This window comes from Pistacia vera, unplaced genomic scaffold, assembly GCF_008641045.1.
Source record: "Pistacia vera cultivar Batoury unplaced genomic scaffold, PisVer_v2 Contig82, whole genome shotgun sequence".
NCBI classification, from domain to species: domain Eukaryota; kingdom Viridiplantae; phylum Streptophyta; class Magnoliopsida; order Sapindales; family Anacardiaceae; genus Pistacia; species Pistacia vera.
The window spans coordinates 1,035,548-1,057,026 of record NW_022196690.1 but is presented as its reverse complement, the minus strand read 5'-3'; the positions used below and the strand labels follow the sequence as shown (position 1 = coordinate 1,057,026).

Genomic DNA, 21,479 nt, shown 5'->3' with positions numbered 1-21,479 from the left:
CTAGATTGCCTCTTTAAATACATTAGTTACAGCCACGTATTCAGCTTCGGTTGATGACAACACAACTATGGGCTGCAGCTGTGACTTCCAGCTGATGCAATTTCCACCTAGGGTGAAGTAGTATGCTGTAGTTGACTTCCTAGTGTCCTTGTCACCTGCAAAGTCTGAATCTACAAAACCAACCAACTCAAGTGAAGCAGTCATTTTACAATACTCCAATCCAACATTCAATGAACCATTAACATATTTAAGAACCCATTTCAGGGCTATCCAATGTTCCATACCAGGATTGGACATGTACCTGCTTAGCAAAGATATCACAAACGATAAATCTGGCCTAGTACTAATCATAGCATACATCAAGGACCTAATTACATTTGCATAGGGTATGGATTCCATTTTAATTAATTCTACATCAATTTTAGAGCATTGAACTTTACTCAATGTGAAATGGCTAGCTAGAGGCATTGAGACAGGTTTAGTCCCTGCCATTCCAAACTTTTCCACTAACTTATACACGTATGAACACTGGTGGATTCTCAATTCACACTTATTCCTATTCCTATCAATATGCATGCCTAATATCTTCTTTGCATCCCCTAGGTCTTTCATTTCAAATTTAGCACTGAGTTTATTCGTTAACTCACATATTAGAGGCTTTGATTTACTTATTAGAAGCATGTCATCTACGTACAAGAGTAAGAAAATAGGCATGTTATCCCTAATGGAAAAATAGAAATAGTTGTCGTACCTACTCCTTGTGAACTCTATACTTACAATAAAGGTGTCAAACCTTTTATACCATTGCCTAGGGGATTGTTTTAGGCCATATAAGGACTTAAGCAGTAAACAGACCTGGTTTGGAGCCTTTTAATCTATGAATCCTACTGGTTGGCTCATGTAGATTTCTTTATCAAGATCTCCATGTAAGAAAGCAATTGTGACATCCAACTGTTAAAGTTCCAAATCCGGGTGGGCTACTATGGATAACATTAGTCTTATGGTTTTGTATTTGACTACTGGGGAAAAGACTTCATTGAAGTCTATTCCCTCCGTTTGGGTAAAACCCTTGGCTACTAGTCTAGCCTTGTACCTAAGGGGTTCCTTAGTAGTGATACCTTCCTTTAATTTGAACAACCATTTGCATTGTATTACCTTTTGATCCTTTGGCTTTGGTACAAGTGTCTAGGTTTTGTTTACCTCTAAGGACTTCATTTCAGCTTCCATGGCAGTTCTCCAGTTGTTCCTCTCCCTTGAGTTCATGGCTTCCTCATAGGTTTCTGGTTCTCTTCTTTGTACTTCAGTACCTGCAAGAAGAGCAGTGTATATTAGGTCAGCATAGGAATATCTCATGGGTGCCCTTACCTGTCTTCTGGTTCTGTCTCTTGCAAGTTGGTAGTCTTGTAAGTCCTCAGGTTGTGGCTCAAGGGTTGCTGCTGGTACAGTGTCACCTTCTAGGTCTGGATCAGCCTGTTCAGTGTCATCTTCTGGTTCCAGTGAAACTCCAGTTTCTTGGGTGGCTTCTGTTTCTTGTGAGTGTTAAGGTAGGCCAGGAGGCTCCACCTCAATTGGTGTAACCTCTAGCTAACTTGAAGTATCCTCTGTACTTGAAGTTGAACCTGCATCATTGTTAGTTCCTTTAGAAGGAAAAACCCCCTCATTGAATATTACATCTTTGCTCACAATAATCCTAACCCCTAGTGATTTCCTATCCCAAAGTCTGTAGTCCTTAGTCCCTTCTTAATACCCTAAGAAGATGCATTTGGTTGATCTAGGTTCAAGCTTTCCTCTAACAGTGTGTGCATAGGCTGCACAACCAAAGACTCTTAAGTGACTCAAGTCTAGTCTTCTGCTAGTCCACATCTCTTCTGGACACTTTAGATTTATCGCTATAAACGGGCTCTTATTTACCAAATATGCTACGGTGGTAAGTGCTTCTCCCCAAAAAGAGGTGGGGAGTTTGGAGGTAATTAGCAGACACCTAAACTTATCAAGGAGGGTTCTATTCATTCTTTCAGCCACTCTATTCTGTTGTGGGGTGTATTTCACTGTCCTATGCCTCAAAACCCCTTGATCACTACAGAATTTGTCAAATTCTTGGTTGCAAAATTCCAACCCATTGTCGGTTCTAAGAACCTTAACCCTTTTGTTCATTTGATTTTCTACTAGGAGTTTCCAGTCCCTAAACCTTGCTAGGGCTTGATCTTTGGATTTTAATAGGTACACCCACACCTTTCGGCTGTAATCATCCACCAGAGACATAAAGTAGCTGTTTCCCCAAAGAGATTTCACTTTCCCAGGTCCCTACAGGTCAAAGCGGATGTATTCTAGTTGGCTAGTGGCTAGATGTGTCCCTTTTGTGAAACTGTTCCCATGTTGTTTACTTAGGATGCAGTTCTCAGAGAAATCAAGTGATGAGACATTGTCCTTACCAAACTGCCCTTTATGTTTCAGGATGTCCATACCTCTTTGACTCATGTGGCCTAATCTAAGGTGCCATTTCTCTATAGTGGACAGGTTAGCAGATACAAGCACAAAATTAAAACACTTTTGGGCATGGTTCCCACAGAGTATATAAAGGCCATTTCTTTTCTCTCCTTTCAGTATCAGGTTTTGATTCCTGTAAATATTCAAACATCCATTCTTTGCTCTATAGCAGTATCCTGATTCATCTAAGGTACCTAGAGAGATCAAGTTTCTTTTAAGCTATAGGATATACCTAACCCTTGTTAGCTTTACCAACTTCCTAGTGTTAACCTTTAGTGTCACAGTGCCTATCCTTCTCACCCTACATGCATTGTTATTTCCCATGTACACAGTTGCATGGTCAGTGTTTTCAAACTTCTAGAACTAGTCCCTATTTGGACTCATGTGGAAAGAGCACCCTGAGTCCAGCACCCACTCATCAACAGTGTCAGACATTGACACAGTAAGGACTTTAGGTTCCTCTAACAGGTTTTTAGTGGAGGCTAAGTTACTCTCTATGTTCTCCTATTTTTGCTTCCTGATCCACTCAAAACAGTTCTTTTTAATGTAGTTAGTTTTATTGCAAAAGAAACATTTTCTTGATTCTGTTTTGTTCTTGTTACTGCCTTCCATTTTTTCTTATTTCTAGTCCCCTCATGTGTCTAATTTCCCTTCCTAGTCTGACTAGACTCGACTCTGCTCTTAACAAACAAGTTTGTGCCATTTCGTTTCTGGACCTTTAGTTCTAATTCTCTAACCTTAAGCCCTGCTGTTATTAGGTCCAGATTTGGTACAGTACCAGAGTACTGTAGGGCATTTTTGACTACTTAGTATGTAATAGCTGCTCTCTACTCAAGTACTCATAAATTATACATAATGAAAATACATATAAAATAGTATAAAGAGTTGGGCCCAAATTTTTCCTTTATTAAACATATATATTTTTTACACAAAATTCGTATCATGTACAAAAGTTATCAACAACTATGTGGACAGTGTAGCCATTTCTCCTCGCATGCTGACGTCCATCCGACCGTGTCCTCACCTAGATCCTGCAAAACATAGGAAACAACAAGGTGAGCACTAAAACAATACTCAGTAAGTAAATCCTCTACTCATCTAACTCAGCTCTCCCTGTAACTCTCTCTAATTCTTTCCTTACAATTCTCATTTACTCTCTCTCTTATACTTCCCTCTATTTTCTCTTACTCATAACTCTTTTCTTCTCTTCTGTAAGTCACAATCTCATCTTACCAGAGGCACAGCCGGGACTCGCTCCCGCTCTCCGTGACTTCTACTCATTCTAGCCGTTCGGACTCGGTTATGCATGGATTCGGAAACCTTGGCCATGTGAGTGTATAAACTCTCTCTTAGGTACTCTCGGGTATAGCCCTCATCCGCATGTACTCTCACGGGCTACACCACTTTTCTCTCTCATACTCAAGCTGCTCTCTCTCTTGCGGCGTGCATACCATAATACTCTACCCATTACTCACGGGTTCCCCATCGCACAACCTACTCTATTATCTTTTTCTCTTTTTTTTTCTTAATAAAGCTCACACTCAAAGTTCTCTACTCTCTTTCTCTTAATACATATGGATGACTCATGCTCATTAATACACCCATGAAATGCAATTATGTCATGTAGCAATAATTAAGGTTCTCTACTTTTACTCATGCCTTACTCAATCATTTCATCATACAACTCATGTGCATATAAAACTCTACTTGATCTATAACTTTTCTCCTCTCTTTAATCATCCAAAATGGGAGAAACTCCCTCATACTCTCTAAGTTTCTGTCAAAGAAAAACACTCCCAAAGGGTTTGGCTCAAAACTCTCTCCAACTTCCATCAAACTCAACTCAAGCTCAACTCAACATTATAAAATCCCAACTCTTCTCATAACTCAATTACATTCAACAATAAATATAAATAGCCATCCATCTCATCACAATTTCTCAATAAACATAATACATACACATACATACATAAATCTCTACTCAAAAGAGTTATTAAATCTCAACTTGGGTTGGATTTACTTACCTTGTGGGTAAATAACTTCTCTAGCACTTTTCCTTCCCCTTGTTGTCTTGTCTTGTCTCTACAACTTTAAACAACAATAACAACATAAGACTTCAACAAATCATAAAGAAATTCTCATCTAAAGCAAGAATCCTTACCTTAGGATGCTTTAGATGAAATCTCTACTAACAACTACCCAAAAGCTCCCTAAAATTCCTTAGAAGTCTTGGAAGATTGAATAAAGGATGGGAAGAAAATAGAGAGTGAGAATGGCGGTGGAAATGGGTGAAATGAGGGTTTACTATACTTAATCCCTTGTTTAGCTCATATTGTAACCATTGTTTCCCATTTTGCCCTTGCTTTTCCTTAAAAATTCAATCTTTGTCCTTTGATTCATTACAAACACACCCCCAACTCCAACACATTCTCTACTAAATTTCCTTACATTTTACTCCCCACTTTTCCTGCTAATTAGGGGTAGAATAGTCATTTTACCCCTATGGAGAATTCTCTAGAACTCTCAAGAAACTTTTCTGCCATCCTGTCGTCGCGGTGAAGCAATTTCCATTGCCCCGACGAAAAATTACAGAAACGACATTGCAACACAGAGCTGACGTCGCCATGGCGAAGACTGTAATACCAAGATTCCTCAAATCTTAACCAATTTCAAGGCAAACACTCAACCAACTCAACATTCCATTTCAACCAAAGACCAACCAACCAAAAATAACAACATACAAACTCAATTGAAGCTAGATCAATGAATATTTAAGTAATACAACAAATCTTAACTACGTACCTCAAATGGGGCGTTACATGGTAGTCATCAGTCAGAGAGTTTAATAGGATCATTGCTAGGCTAGTTTCTCCTAATGCTTGGTCTGTCCCTTTTAGGATCAGGGTCATTTTTAGAAACTCGTCTAGGTTTTCCTCTATACTCCTAGAACTGTCCATTTTATATGAAAATAAAGCACCCTTTAAAAAAAGCCAAATTAGGGGCAAATTGCAAAGCATATAAGGAATTGAGTTTACCCCATAATCCAAGTGGTGATTCGATTCCGTCTACCTTCCTGAGGACACTATCGGACAGGTTCATGACTATCAGGTTGTAGGCCTCTTCATCAATCTCCTCCTTCTTCTTCAACTTCTCCTCTGGCCACTTCTTGGGGTCACCTTCCAGTGCAATGGCCACCTTGTTATGAGAGAGCAGCGCTTTTATTTTTTTTCTTCCAACTTCTGAAGTCAATCTTCCCATCATATTGGGAGATTTCCATTCGGGTGGTGGTGTTCATCATAGTGAAGTGTTTGGTTGGTTTGTGAGATAGCAAGATCAAGGACTCAGGCTTGTTCTTGAACTTCAAGAAACGAGGAGACCCAAGATTTCTACCCTTTATGAAATCTGAGCTAATTCGATCAGGATAACACTGTACCCAGTTTGATTTCTAAACCTTAAAATTGAGAAAGCCCCAATTTTAACGACTACTAGGAAAAACCCTAGAAATTTCATATTGGAATTGAGACCCGATTTCTTCCCTAACTTCTTGTAACCTAAAGCTCTAATACCACTGTTATATCTCATGCCCTAATTAACCAACAACAACCAACACAAACAAGAATCAAGATAGATCACACACACACACAAGAACACCAAGAAATTACTGTGGTTCACTTGCTCAATCTGAGCAAGCTACGTCCACGTTGAGCTCGGGAAACAAGCAAGCTCGCTGCACTAACACTATCAAGATTACAGTTCAAATTACACACAGTATTAACACCCTTTTAACCCCTTCTACAATCTGTAACTCACCCTAGAGACTCTACCCTTGGAATCCCTAATGACAATGTAATCAAATACACCCGAGTGACATGAAACCAGTCACTCAATCTCAAAGTTACAAGATTCAACCAAAAAATTCGTAAAACCTAACAGACTCGATTTTGCTGAATGAAGAAGAGAGAGTTCTCACGAAAATACTGTCTTTTCCAATTTGCCCAAAGTTCAGCTTTTATATGGTTGACCGAAAAACTAATGATAGCCTTTGGATCTTCTTCCGATCAACGCTCAGGATCAATTCTAGAGATCTGCTTAAAACGACGTCGTCTCATTTAAACCATAAAATGTCAACGTTTCAAGCCATCACAATAACACAATTAATACTGGAGTTGTAACTGGATATGAAAGATCCATACGCAACCAGAAAAATTAGCCCAGTTGATAAAAATAACTCATTTTTTTATAATTTTTGGGCTGGCACTTTGTTCTCCACTCTAGATTCCTCCAAAGTTACTTCACCATTAACTGCCATTTGTAATATTACTGTATCTGTTTTGAATGGAATCATAAAAAGTTGGAGAATATTTGGAAGGCCAATTTGCTTCCGTTTTTTCTAGCTTTCCCACGATTCTGAAAAGTTACAAGATATTTATTCTTAATCATCTTAAATTAGATTTATGATTAATAAACTGAGAGCTTTGTGACTGATGATTTCTATATAAAGGAACCTGACTTCAAACGTTAAGTACCAGACAAACACAACAAAAACTACCCTCCTTTGTAAACTTACACTGCTAATTAATGGCCTTTCAGGCTCGTCAGGCAGATCATTACAACCGCCTTGCTAAAATTGGCAGGGAAGGCTTTGCTCTCTTGGAAGAGCTCGAGCTTATCCGCCCGCCGAAGAAGTTTGGGAACAGCCATCAGCCCACTCAAGCACGTGATTTTCATCCTCATCCTCAGCATTATAATAAGCATCAGTACGAGCATCATCAACCTGCTCATTATAATAACTATCAGTATGAGCATCACCAGTCTGCTGCTTATATCTACCGGGGTCCCCAAATTATCACCGTGCTGAAAGAGCCCGTCATAGATTGCAACCGGGCTGCCCAACTCTACGACGGCAAGGTGAGTGTGGATCATATTATAAGAAAACAAATTCCCGACGGTGGTTATTAAGCTTTTGCTTAATTTTCTTCAGAAATATGCATACTTAATAGCCTCATATGCTATCTGAAGTATGCAATTTGTACATATCTTCTTGTTATGCTTTGTGTATTAGGTATCTTTCTTGGTCTCCCATAGTTTTGTGTAAGCCTAATGGCCTGACCTTTGTTATATACTATATCCCCTTAGTTATCTTAGTTATTAAGAAGTAGAGAGTGTCAAAGTTTTATAAATCTGAAACTATGTAATTATGTTGAACGATCTGTAAAGAGAGCCTTATTTTATGCGCTGAAATTATGTAGTTAGTATATATGGGCCGTTGGGCACTTGCACTCTTATAATTTTGCCCCTCTCTTTTATATAAAGGATGAGACTTGACGTTGAAAGGTTACTTGTATTCCAAAATTACTCAATAGTAACTTTGGAGGCCGAATTCAATATAAATATTAATTCTGACCAGTATCATCCTTGCTTTCCGTTTGTGATATGGTTTTATAATGTGAATTAACCAACTAGATTTGTGTGCTCCTTGCAACTACAGTGGCGGGGCCATGATTGGGGTAAAGTAATATAAGCATAATTGTGAAAATCGTTTTCCAGAGCTTTAAAAAGATGGTTCTATGAATAATTCTGGCAACAGAGAACTAAAATAAACTGAAGGGATACTGATCAAGACATTCAAGAAATTTAATTTAGAGAATGGCCAGTTAAAATACTTCATTCTTCCTCATAATCAACAATAATTTGATTAAAAATATAAATATTCATCAAAACATGGGTGGATAAAATGTTTTTTTTTTTTTTTTTTTAAATTGCATAAATTCCATCGTCCAATCTATGCTTCCTTATGCTATCAGTTTAACAGTTATAAGAAAACACGCCCAAGTTTTTGCTTCACTAGAACAAGTGGCTGTTTGGCTGCCAAATGGTCCATACAAATTACTCAATAATAATGAACCAAAATTATTATTCTATAGCAATTAAAGGCATGCATATTAATATACTTGCTTTTTAAACCAAAAACACATATAAAACGTTAAATTATTGAAAGAAATATTTTGGAATTATTTTGGGATTAAAAACAGCAGTCATGATTCCATTTTGATCATGTTGATACTGTTTTTAGCTAGGGCTCTCTTGATTTCAATTTTTATGGAGCTCTGTTTCAGACCTTTTGGTTAAATAAATAATAATCTTTGTATCTTTTACCTCTCCTTATGTTATAAATAAATAATAATCTTCCATTGTTATATTAATTATGAAGTCTTTCTTCTACTATTATTATAATCAGCATAATTCTCTCTTAGTGTTTTGGGTAATGGATAACAATATTGTTTAAGCTGTAAATATGTGGCAGAACCCAACAGCAAGCTGTGCAACTCCTAAACACTTATAGGAGTAAGACTTAATTATAAATCTGTGTTATCTACTAAACTAGTTAAATAGCGATTAATTTGTAGATCACTTCAGGTTTCATAAAATATCTCTGCTCAGTCTTGGTTTGAGCTCATGCATGTGGCCAGGAAGAGGTTTTCTGTCTATACTTAATGATACACCATAATCATAGAAACATAAATTACAAAATCGGCTGAAAATTCTAAAGTGGATAATATTTTTTTTCCTTAAGATGTGAAGTGTATCTATTTTTATACAGGATTATGAATACGAACGAAAATTAAGCACAAGATTTCTTATTTCTTAGTAACTTCCAAAAATAAAGTTTATCTTAAAGATTTTTTTCTTATTTGTTTTAACTTAAACTTTAATCCTAGGAGGCGTTTGGTTGGGGGTTATCTCCCATTACTAAGGTAATGCCATCTTATATTACTTAGATTATCACGTTTGGTTGTCAAGTAATATAAGATTCTGGTAATCTTCAAAACCAATAGTAATTAATGTTGGTTATATATGTGGTAATCTAAATACCACCATTTTTTAGGTATTTTAAGATTACTTGGTAATTCATGTTTGTTACAATTTTACCCCTTAGGGGCCGTTTGGATCGGGTTAATATTAGATAACTAGGGTAATATTTTTTAAATTGAGCAAATGACGATGTTTTGTTGGTTTGTAAAAAAATATTCTCAGAATATTTTATGACAAACAGTGGCATTTTGGGGGGTAAATTGCCGAGAATCTTAATACTGGGGGCAGGGGGGAGGGTGGGCACAAGGCTTGCTGTTATTAAAACTTACCCAAGGTAATATATTTTGTTTCCCATATTGCCCCTAAACAATTGAGCATTTGGTCCAAATTAGCCTTATATTTGTTAAGATTTACAAAACACCCAATTCACTCATGCAGACCCTTTTGTCCTCATTTTTTAAATTTTCTAGACGACATTGCCCTTGTTATTGTTATTATTCACAGAAATGTCATCGTACCCAGAACTAGCCACCACCGGCAGCCGTCGTGGACCACCCCCAGAGGCTACCAAAAGTCGCCATAATGGCTTAAAACTGGCCGTGCGCCGGTGAGGCATTTTCCAACCATGGATCTTTCGACCATGGATCACAAATCCATGGTCGAAAACGGCTAGGTCTTTGGCTGTGAAATGGCCGATGTTTCACGGCCAGCTCTATGGTCATTTCATGGCCACATCTTTGGCCGTGAAACGGCTATGGCCAAATCTATGGCACTGCCAGCGTCACAGCTAGATCTGTGGCACTGTTGGCAGTCGCCGACGATGGTGGCTTGCTGCCGACAGTGGCTTGAGGTGTTTTTATTAAGTTTAAAACATTTTTGGTTGCTAGGGTGTTTTTGCTAAATCTAAAAAGTAAGGGGTTTCAAAAAAAAATAATAAATACTATTATGTTAATATTTAAAAAGGAGGGCAATTTAGTAATCTATATAACATATCCAACCATTTGTCCTCCCAACCAAACATATTATTTACAAATTTATTCGAATCAACCAAACACATTTTTTAAATATTCTCAGTAATTTTCAAGGTGATTTTTTATTCCGTTAATAAAATATCCCCCTATAATAAAACATTATATGATCCCCCTTATTAATAAAGTTTTAGGACAAGACAATAATGCCCTTATTTTGAAATTAATTTACATGAACCCGCAGTTACAGTTTTACCCCTAATAAATTAAGTTTTTACACAGTAATGCCCTTGTACTAAAAAAAATTACAGACCACCCAGGACCACCACTGTCTACCAGCCACCCCCACAGGCCGTTAGCCACCACCATCGACTGACGTTGTCGAAATAGCACACGGTTAGCTAGATCTGGCCGAAAAAGGCCAAATCTGTGGTAAAAAAACGACCAGATGACAGTAGATTTGGCTAAAATTGGTCAAATCTATTCAGAACGGAAATGACTAGATCCATCGATTTGGCCAAAAACGGTCAGATTGACGTCTGACCAGTCAGATCTGATCAATCGTGTGCTTTACAGCCACTGTCAGCCGTTGGGGTGGATGGGGGTGATTTTTTTTAAAATTAAACTTTTATGTGGCTGGGGTGTTTTAGCAAAATCTCAAATGTAGGGGGTTAAGAGAAATTATTCAGAAAAATAATATTATATTAAATTATTAATATTTAAAAAGGAGGGCAATCTTGTAATCTATATAACATACCTACCAATTTATTCTAACCTAATCAAACACATTTCTTTAAACATTCTTAGTAATCTTTAAGGTAATTTATGTTTCCATTAATATAACATTTTCGATAATACAACATTCCATGAACCAAACACACCGTTAAGATTATTCACGGAATAACGAATTGTAGTAAGACTCATACATCAGTTAATTCTTTCTTTCTCCTTTTTACTTTTCCTGCCATTTAGGATGAAGTTTTGATTGTGTATCTAATTACCTTATCTTTTCACTACAATACACAGTATCAATTTGCAGTAACATAGATGTCAGCAGACGAAGCTTGGAAACCACAAAAATTAATGAAAAGAATAATCAACAGTTCAGCAACTGCATGCCACTTGTTCAACATAGAGTCATAGAATGAATCCATGAGTATGATAATGCTACCTTGTTTCCTTGTAAAGCTTCAAACAAGATTAGGACCATAAGAAGATAAGGTTTTCTGACGCTGAGTGTGTTTGCATCTTAAAGATATGAACTCATTATATTAATATTTAAAAAGGAGGGCAATTTAGTAATCTACATAACAGATCCACCCATTTATCCTCCCAACCAAACATATTATTTACCAATTTATTCGAATCAACCAAACACATTTTTTAAATATTCCCAGTAATCTTCAAGGTGATTTTTTATTCCGTTAATATAATATCCCCCTATAATAAAACATTATATAATCCAAACGCCCCCTTATTAATAAAGTTTTAGGACAATAATGCCCTTATTTTGAAATTAATTTACATGAACATGCCAGTTTTACCCATAATAAATTAAGTTTTTACACAGTAATGCCCTTGTATTAAAACAAATTGCAAGCTACCCAGGACTACTTCTATCTACCAGCCACTACCACCGGTCGCTGGCCACCACCGTTGGCTGACATTGTCAAAACAGCACACGGTCAGCCAAATATGGCTGAAAACAGCCAAATTGGTGGTCAGAAATGATCAGATGGCCATAGATATGGCTAAAAATTGCCAAATCTATTCAAATTGGGAATGGATATATCCATCTATTTGGCCAAAAACGGTCAGATAGACATCCGACCAGTCAGATCCAATTAGTCATGCACTATTCCAGCCACTGCCGTTACGGCCAGTGGCTGACTGTGGCTTGGGGTGGATGGGGGTGATTTTTTAAAAAATTAAAATTTTATGTAGCTGGGGTGTTTTAGCAAAATCTCAAATGCAGGGGGTTAAGAGAAATTATTCAAAAAAATAATATTATATTAAATTATTAATATTTAAAAAGGAGGGCAATCTTGTAATCTATATAACATACCTACCAATTTATTTCAACCTAATCAAACACATTTCTTTAAACATTCTTAGTAATCTTTAAGATAATTTATGTTTCCATTAATATAACATTTCCGATAATACAATATTCCATTAACCAAACACACCCTTAAGATTATTCACGGAACAATGAATTGTAGCTAGACTCATACATCAATTAATTCTTTCTTTCTTCTTTTTACTTTTCCTGTCATTTAGGATGAAGTTTTGATTGTGTATCTAATTACCTTATCTTTTCACTACAATACACACTATCAATTTGTAGTAACATAGATGTCAACAGACGAAGCTTGGAAACCACAAAAATTAATGAAAAGAATAATCAACAATTCAGCAACTGCATGCCACTTTTTCAACATAGAGTCATAGAATGAATCCATGAGTATGATAATGCTACCTTGTTTCCTTGTAAAGCTTCAAACGAGATTAGGACCATAAGAAGATAAGGTTTTTTGACGCTGAGTGTGTTTGCATCTTAAAGATATGAACTCATTATCATCATCGTGAGGCTTATTTTTAGACCAAATCAATTTTGCATATATCCATGCATAACAACATGAAATTTAACCCCTACCACAACATTGGCATTCAAAAAGTGAAAGATTCACAACTTTGGAAGCCTATAATGGACCATTTAAAAATTCGTTTCAATTTATTCATATATATTCTATATCTTTTTTTTTTTTTTTTTTTTTTTTTTACCCATTTTTTTAGGCCTTAAAGTTAACGACCAGTAAACCCTCCAATAGTCACCTTTATTAGCAATAGAAGGAATCCACTTAAACCTCTTGAGTGATATACCCAAAAGTCTTATCACCCCATCCGACCACCCAAGGATAGTTAAAAAAATAACCCATCTTCAAAATATCCACCACTTGCACCGCACATGACCCTTGCCTTCTCGATTCACATATAAAGAATTTATTTTTCATATCTCAGAACATAAACTTATGCTATGGTTTGGAAGAGAGTGGAGAAATTATGTCTTCTCAATCTCTGGTTAGATAAAATTTAATTCATCTTAGTTGAATATTTATTATGGCAAGAATGAGTTGATCTTTGGGTTATCGATTTCATAATTATTATGGCAAGAATAGCAAACGTTACTAAATTAGTTGAAACTTGTAAGCAGAAATAGAATTATATTTTAAATATAGCACTGATCAATTCAAGTAGAACTGTCAATTATAAGGAAGTAGCAAGCTAGAATTAACAATTATCACCAAACAAAAAAATAAAATAAAAATAAAATAAAATAAAACTGAAATTTTGTAATCAAATATTCACATCTCTGAGTTATCATGTTAGATCAATTGGTAGTTCCGATTTCCACATCAAAGATATTGTCTGAAGTCATGACAAGAAAAGGTTCTCAATAATCCATTTGGAGCATCTATTATCTTAAATAATTGACAATCCCTGCTTTTTTCTTATGAATAAAGTGAAAAATGAAATACTGTGAAGCCTTTATGCCAATGCTAGTGCATGCAATAGGGGAATCGTGTTAAGTGCCCTGAACCTGAAGTGCTGCTCTTTTTTTATTTTTATGTAACCAATAATTAATACTGGAGTTGTAACTGAATTAATCTTTTTCCAGAGAACGAACATGAAAATCCATACACAACCAGAAAAATTAGCCTGGTTGATAAAAATACGTCATTTTTTTTTATAATTTTTGGCAGGCACTGTGTTCTCCACTGTTGATTCCTTCACAGTACTTCACCTTAGAGTTGCTGCCATTTGTGATATTACTGTTATGTTTTGAATGGAATCATAAAAGCTGAAGAATATTTGAAGGCCAATTTGCTTCCTTTTTTCTAGCTTTCCCACAGTACTAAAAGTTACAAGATATCTATTCTTAATTATCTTAATTAGATTTATGATTAATAGTGAAGCTTATACTGATGATTTCTATTAAAGGAACCTGACTTCAAACGTTTGGTACCAAGACAGCACAACAAAAACCTACGCTCTTTGTAAACTTACACTGCTAATTAATGGCGTTTCAGGCTCATCAGGCAGATCATTACAACCGCCTTGCTAAGGTTGGCAGGGAAGGCTTTGCTCTGTTGGAAGAGCTCGAGCTTATCCGCCCGCCGAAGAAGTTTGGGAACAGGCATCCCCCTCAAGCACATGATTTTCATCGTTATCCTCAGCATCAGTATGAACCCGTGATAGATAGCAACCAGGCTGCTCAACTCTACGGTGGCAAGGTGGTTGTGGATCATCGTATAAGAAAACAAATTCCCAATGGTGGTTATTTTCTTCAGAAATAGGCATACTTAATAGCCTTAACATATGCTATCTGAAGTATGCAATTTGTACATATCTTCTTGTCATATATACTTTGTGTATTATATATCTTTCTTGGTCTCCCATAGTTTTGTGTAAGCCTAATTGTCTGTCCTTTGTTATATGCTATATGCCTCTCCCTTAGTTATCTAAGTTATTAAGGAGTAGAGAGTGTCAAAGTTTTATCAATCTGAAACTATGTAATTATGTCGAACGACCTGTAAACAGAGCCTTATTTATGCTCTGAAATTATGTAGTTAATATATATGGGCTGTTGGGCACTTGCAGTCTTATAATTTTGCCTCTCTCTCGTTTATATAAAGGAGGAGACTTGAAGTTGGAAGGTTACATGTACTCCAAAATTACTCAACAGTAACTTTGGAGGCCGAATTCTATATATATTCTGACCAGTATCATCCTTGCTTTCCGTTTGTCATATGGTTTTGCAATGTGAATTAACCAACTAGATTTGTGTGCTCCTTGCAATTACAGTGGCCGCGGGGCCATGATAGGAGTAAAGTAATGGAAACACAATTGTGAAAATCGTTTTCCAGAGCTTTAAAAGATGGTTCTATGAATAATTGTGGCAACAGATAATAAACTGAAGGGAGACTGATCAAGACATTCAAGAAATTTAATTAAGAGAATTGCCGGTTAAAATTCTTACTACTTCCTCAAATCAGCCGTTTGGTTAGTAATTTATAATAACACTAGATGGCACACTCGTGCGTTGCACGGGTTTATTTATTATATTGTTTTTATTTTATTATCAAATTTTATATTTTAAGAAATTATAAATGGCTATTATTTCACAAAAAAATATGTCAAATATTGATTATAGTAGAACATTTTTTTATTAATCTTTTTTTTTTGTCGGGTTTTTATGTTTATTATTCGTTATATGATTGCCATTTAGGATATCGTTAATTGGTTTCCGTGTTTGCTACTTATTGGTGTTGATAAAATAGGAAAGATTCACATGCATTTAATTAATGTATGCAGTATAGATCTTTCACATTCCTCTTTTAATTTGATAAAATGCAAGTGATGGAAAATTGAAATGGTCAGTTTGTAATTCAGCAGGAATTGAATTCAATACATAGAAGTTGAAAGCCCCGCAACTTATGAAAGTGGTTTTGACACAAATAAATTAATTAATTGAAAAATGAAATAATACTGGAACATTTTAGTGATAGGAATATATTCCCTTTTCAAAGCAAAAGAAGAGTTGCAACACTTTTCTTACCACAATTTGATACATAATAATATAATTGAAATGACAATTTTGCCCTTCTTAAAATTAGTAGTTCCTGCATGGAATATAACTATTGCTTGGAGGTCCAACAATTAATCTTTCACCATTTTAAAAGGCTGCCCAGTACCATGAAATGAGCAAAAATAAAATAAAATAAAACTTGTTATCCTTCATCATCCAATACAAACTCTATTCGCCACAAAATACAAACAATTACTGGCTACAGAGTTCACAACAAAAACATGTATAACCTATCTAAGAATGTAAGTTTGCAACTTTTTGATAATAAAATATGCTTCATTGATAAACACTTTGCAATATAACATTTTTTATAAAACACAGAAAAACAAAATAAATGGACAATATATATATATATTTTTTTAAATGGTTCATACTGTGTCTACGCCAAAAAAGAAGTGTTCATTAAATTATTCCGAATGTCACCCCCATCAATGCTCACTGTGACCATCATTGCCAAAGGTTGGCTGCATAATAAAGGAATCAAAACTGAATCAATTTACGTTCAGAAATAAATCAGTAATAATATGCAATTTCATAAACAAACAATGGTTTAAAGTAAGCACCTGTGAGTGGGGCAATGGCTAGCTACACTTGGAATGACCACTTTCGGTTGCTCAACAGGTGGTGTATAGGTTGTTGTTGTAGGTGGAACAACTCTTGGTCAAGCATAGAGAGAAAGATGGGAACTATAGTTCCAAGCTCCATAAATATATCAAAAACTGATAATGAAACAGGCATCATTGATTCTCCGAAGAGCTTGATGCTAGAGCTTAGTTCGTCTTCAAGTCAAGAGATTAGTCAAATTAGCCAAATATGAATATGAATATCCAAGAATTTGTCAAACATCCACATATGTTTTAATCCAAACTTGAGTTCTACACAAAAGTTCACTAAAAACTTAAAAATTTCTATTTGAAAAACTCTTTCTGCAAGAAGTTTGAGTTTATACTCAAAGAAAATAATGTGTTACTAAATTTAGTCTGGTTGCATAAAAGCACCAAGAAAAAAAAAAAATTCAACTGCATTTAGACATTAAGAAAACTTAAAGAGTGAGTGCTTTTAAGATTACACTAAGTTGACACATAAATCATCAAATTTTTACTCTATAAAAGAAAAGATTACCTTTCGAATATGGTCTCTGCTTTCCATCATGTTAGCTGCTGGGTTTGACAACTAATCAAGTTCATTTATGATTAAAAAAAAAAATTAAAATGATGTTACTCATTTATCCCATCACACACACACATACATGCACATGCACACACATAAACACATACTGTATATGCATTAAATGTGACAAAATAAGAGAAAGTTGTGCAAATCTTGGAAGCTAATACATTGTGTAGTAGCTAAAACATATCATATCCAATTTGATGGAGATCTATGGACAAAACCATACCATTATGTTGTGTACCATAATAAATCTATAACTTCACATGGAAAATATATGTAATGCATGAAAGAAATAATACCAGACATTGACGGAGTTAGAATGCCATCACCAATAACCATGCTGGTTCCCAAAAGCACTACCAGTAGCAATATAAGTTACTCACTCCTCAATTGATCTTATGTTTCATCTAATTTTCTAGCGCAACTCTTGTGTTATACAAAGGGCTACAATCTCACAATACAAACATCATAAGTTCACGCCTTAGTCTAACATATCATAAGAAAATAATGAGAAGGAAACAAAAAAGAAATGAAACATGTTAGAATCATTCACAATGGCTTCAAAAACAACCTCATCAACTTACAGGAAATCCCAATTCAATTAAATCACAAAAACAATCAAACATTGCCATCAAATTTCCAATAAACATTTGAATTCTTCACACAAACGTACCCGCCTAGCAAGGCCAAGGCTAACACGATCAAGAATCTTGAAATCAGACATCTTGAACCTCATAACATGCCCTGACTCTTCTTCCTCCACAGAAACAACCTCAGATTCAACTCGAGAAACAACCTTCCTCAAAGGTGAACACTGAACTCCAAAACTTCTCCTCTGAAGCATCACACATGACTTTGACTTCCCACAAACTGCCTACTAATCAGCCTTGTTGACAAATTCCCACTTAAACTCCATCTCTCAACACCCTCCAAACCCAGACTGGAACCAATCCCACATATCGCCATATAGCCAATCTGCAAAAAGACAATTTTAGATCATTCTGAGAACAAAAATAACTATAGATGTTTAGTTCTCATGTCATTTTAAGGAACATATAAAAAAAATCAATATTTAAATCTAGTCATTGAATTATACAAAGAAATGAATCATTCAACACATATAGAATAAGTTTAAGTTCAATTGTTGAGAAACTTATTCACTACTTAATTAAAAAACTTATAAAATTTAAATCCAACCCATTAAGTTATACAATGAAATGGAATCTTTAAGAAATTGATTAAAAGGTGTAAAATAGTAATGTAGAATTATGCATTAACAATAGAATAAACAGTATTTATATTAGCTTCAGGTATCATCATTCAGTGGGAACAATATACTGTGAATCTTTTACCGATTTTATTGATAGTAGAACTTTTATCTATATAGTTCTATTTTTTTCCTTGAGGAATACCAAGTTCCTTTTCTTTGGCAATAAATATTACATGTATGGTTGAGCCTGTTATTTCTAACAAAGCATTCATTATATCTCTGTTCATCACTCTGGCAGTGTTGAGTTTGTCCAGCGTGACTTTAAGGTTTTGTAGAATACCTTCCAGTCCAGGCGAACCATTTGACGTTGCTGCTTGACCTGCTAAAAATCAAAAAATGGACATGTAAATGTAGATATATAGAAGGAACATAAGAGTAATCAGTTGATGTTATTTACCGCATGCTTCTGTTTGTTTGGATTTGGATTGACAATAGTTGGTCTTTTGTCTTCCATTTGTTAATGGTATCTGTGTGAAATGAAAGAAATATTTGAAGGTGTATGGATTGTTGAATTCTCTACTCTTATATAGCGTTAGATGTCATTAAATAACATTATATGATAATTAATTATTACAACAATTGTTCGTGTTATGTTCAATGTAATTGGATTATTGCTAATTAATATGACTTTTGATATTTTTTTAGTAAGTGTTTGCATGTTATTGGTTATGGTTATTTTGATTTAAATGTTTTATTGTTATTGGATGAGTTTAAAATTTTTAGATTTATATTAAATGTTAAATGATAATACGTTTTATAAAAAACGTTTTTCATTATTATGTTTGATATTTTTGTTTAATTGAATGTGAAGAGGTAAAGATATATTAATATTAATAATAATTAATTGAATGTGAATGGGTACAAAAATATTAATATTAATTAATAATGATAATTAATATGCATGAATGAATGTTGAATATTAATGGATTAATAAAGTATATTATTGAATTTCATGAATGTGAAAAGATATATTGTATCTTTATCAAATTAAAAAAGGAATGTGAAAGATTTCAAATTAAAAGAGGAATGTGAAAGATTTGTATTGAATACATTAATTGAATGCATGTGAATAATTTCTATTATAGCAATCTCTTAATATTCATGGAAATCAATAACACACAAGCGAATCATTAGTAATTTATCAAATTAAAAGAGGAATGTGAAAGATTTGTATTGAATACATTAATTGAATGCATGTGAATAATCCCTATTATAGCAAGCCCAATAAACAGCAAACACGTAGACCAATTAACGACATCCTACATGGCTATCATATAGTAATCCTACATGGCGTAAGAAAAAGTAGTATGCTTCAGTATTATATTATCAAATTAAAAGAGGAATGTGAAAGATCTCAAATTAAAGGAGGAATGTGAAAGATTTGTATTGAATACATTAATTGAATGCATGTGAATAATCCCTATTATAGCAAGCACAATAAATAGCAAACACGTGGACCAATTAAAAACATCCTACATGGCGATCATATAGCAATCCTACGTGCCGTCAGAAGAAGCAATCTGCTTCAGCATTATATAAATATATAGATTCTATGCTATTTAGCATTTTTGGAAAATAGGATATAATTCTGAGAAGTTTTTTATACATTTCTTAATGGCATTTTCTAAAAATATTTATATTATTTTAATGCCCTAAGTTTGTTAATTTAAATAAACACCCCCACCCACCCACCCACCCACATATTGTCGGCAATCAACCACCACTATCAAAAGGTGGCCGGAATGGTGCATGATTAGCTAGATCTGGCCGGTTATGCGCCGATCTGACCTTTTTCAGTCAGATCCACCATAGATCTAGCCAGAAACGGCTAGATCTACAGCCATAGATCTCTGGTTGGCTAAGATGTGGCTGTTGTCAATAGCCAGATCTGGCCAAATCTAGCCGTCAACTGCTAGATCTTTGGCCATCATTACGACGGAGGCAACGACGGCGACGATGACTGTTGGCGGGTAATAGTGGCTTGGGTGGGCAAAGGTGCTTTGTTAATTTTAAAGCTTTTATTGAGAAAAATAATTGTTAATGTTTTGAGTTGAATATGATAGGATTAAATTTTGAAGAATATTAAAACAAATGTCTTTTTGGGTTTTTAGAAAAGGATGTTGGAATAGGATACCAGGAGAAAAGTGTGCCAAACGGACGCATAAATATTAATCAAAACTTAGGTAAGTAAATGTTGTTGTCTTTTTTTTTTTTTTTTTTTTTTTTTTTTTTTTTTTTAAATTGCATAAAGCCCATCATCCAATCTATGGTTTCATTGGAACAAGTAGCTGCTGGGCTGCCACATGGTCCATAGACATTACTCAATAGTAACGAACCAAATTGATTTCTAGTTCGACAATATTATTCTATAGCAAGTAAATGCATGCATATTAATATACTTGTTTTTTAACCAAAAACACATAAAAAACATTAAATTATTAAAAGAATTATTTTGGAATTAAAAACAGTAGTCATGATTCCATTTTGATCTTGTTGATACTGTTTATAGCTTGGGCTCTCTTGATTTCTATATAAATGGAGCTATAAATGGAGCTTTACGGAAGAACCTCACAAGGGTTTTAGAGGTTCTAGTTAATTTTGTAGTTGGTATTATGCATGGTTACTTGCAGCTGAGTCTCCTCGAGTTCAGCAATTGTTTAATGGAGTACATTGTATCTTTTACCTCTCCTTCTGTTATAAATAAATAATAATCTTCCGTTGTTATATTAATTATGCAGTCTCTCTTCTACTATTATTCTAATCTACATAATTCTCTCTAGATGTTTTCGGTAATGGATAATTATATTAATTGTTTAAGCTATAAATACACGGCAGGACCCAACAGCAAGCTGTACAGTTCCTAAACACTTATAGGAGTAAAATTTAATTATAAATTTGTGTTATCTATGAAACTAGTTAATTAGAGATTAATTTGTAGATCACTTCATATTTCATAAAGTATCTCTGCTCAGTCTTGGCTTGAGCTCATGAATGTGTGTTGGCGAGGAAGAGGTTTTCTATCTATACTTTATGATACACCATAATCATAGAAACAGAAATAGCAAAATCAGCTGAAAATTCTCAAGTGGATATTAATTTTTATACAGGATTATGAATA

The 21,479-nt window shown here is 34.7% G+C and overlaps 1 protein-coding gene across 1 annotated transcript; it reads right to left on the bottom strand.

Annotated features, from left to right (window-relative positions):
• LOC116117656 (secreted RxLR effector protein 161-like) lies at positions 1-360 on the bottom strand. The gene has a single exon (XM_031403677.1). It carries the CDS (start codon positions 358-360, stop codon positions 1-3), a length of 360 nt encoding a protein of 119 aa, XP_031259537.1.
• Positions 361-21,479: the final 21,119 nt, after the last annotated feature.

Excerpts from the sequence above, each read along its gene's own strand:
- LOC116117656 (XM_031403677.1), bottom strand. The coding sequence starts at position 360 with ATGTATGCTATGATTAGTACTAGGCCAGATTTATCGTTTGTGATATCT.